The sequence below is a fragment of the Theobroma umbraticum genome, unplaced genomic scaffold, assembly GCF_002168275.2.
Source record: "Theobroma umbraticum cultivar Fairchild unplaced genomic scaffold, ASM216827v3 scaffold_30.0, whole genome shotgun sequence".
Taxonomy (NCBI): domain Eukaryota; kingdom Viridiplantae; phylum Streptophyta; class Magnoliopsida; order Malvales; family Malvaceae; genus Theobroma; species Theobroma umbraticum.
Window position 1 is genome coordinate 2,158,304 of NW_018397254.1, and position 332 is coordinate 2,158,635.

The 332-nt window shown below is 33.7% G+C and overlaps 1 protein-coding gene across 1 annotated transcript in view; it reads left to right on the top strand.

The window, feature by feature from the left end:
• The first annotated feature begins 7 nt into the window (after window positions 1–7).
• The window catches only part of TET10 (tetraspanin10), a 2,931-nt gene continuing 2,606 nt past the window's right edge, over window positions 8–332 (top strand). The window contains exons 1-2 of the mRNA XM_089784472.1: window positions 8–64; window positions 294–332. The exon at window positions 294–332 is cut by the window's right edge and continues 74 nt beyond it. Of these exons, the coding sequence (XP_089640598.1) occupies window positions 8–64; window positions 294–332 (96 nt within the window). The remainder of the gene's footprint in view (window positions 65–293) is intronic.

Here is a 332-nt window from a genome sequence, read left to right on the forward strand (position 1 = left end):
TATTAGAATGAAGATTTTACCTTTTCCTGTTGGGTTTGTCCCATTTGTTGGTTTTCTATTGATGGTGTTATTTTATACTAAAATTTGCTTGGGTGCTTTCTCTTCAATTTTCTTGAACATTGACCTGGTTGGCTAGTCCATTGTAAAAATTTGCAGAAAATACTGTTTTTCAAACTAGTTCTACCATAACCTGCTGCTCATTTCAATGGTTCTGCTACAGTCAAGTTCTAGTAGAAGTGAATGGAAAAAAATTGAACAAAATATGCTCGTTTTGTATACTTTTCGTTGTGCAGCTTTTAGCTATAGCTGTTGTAATTTTTGGGGTATGGATG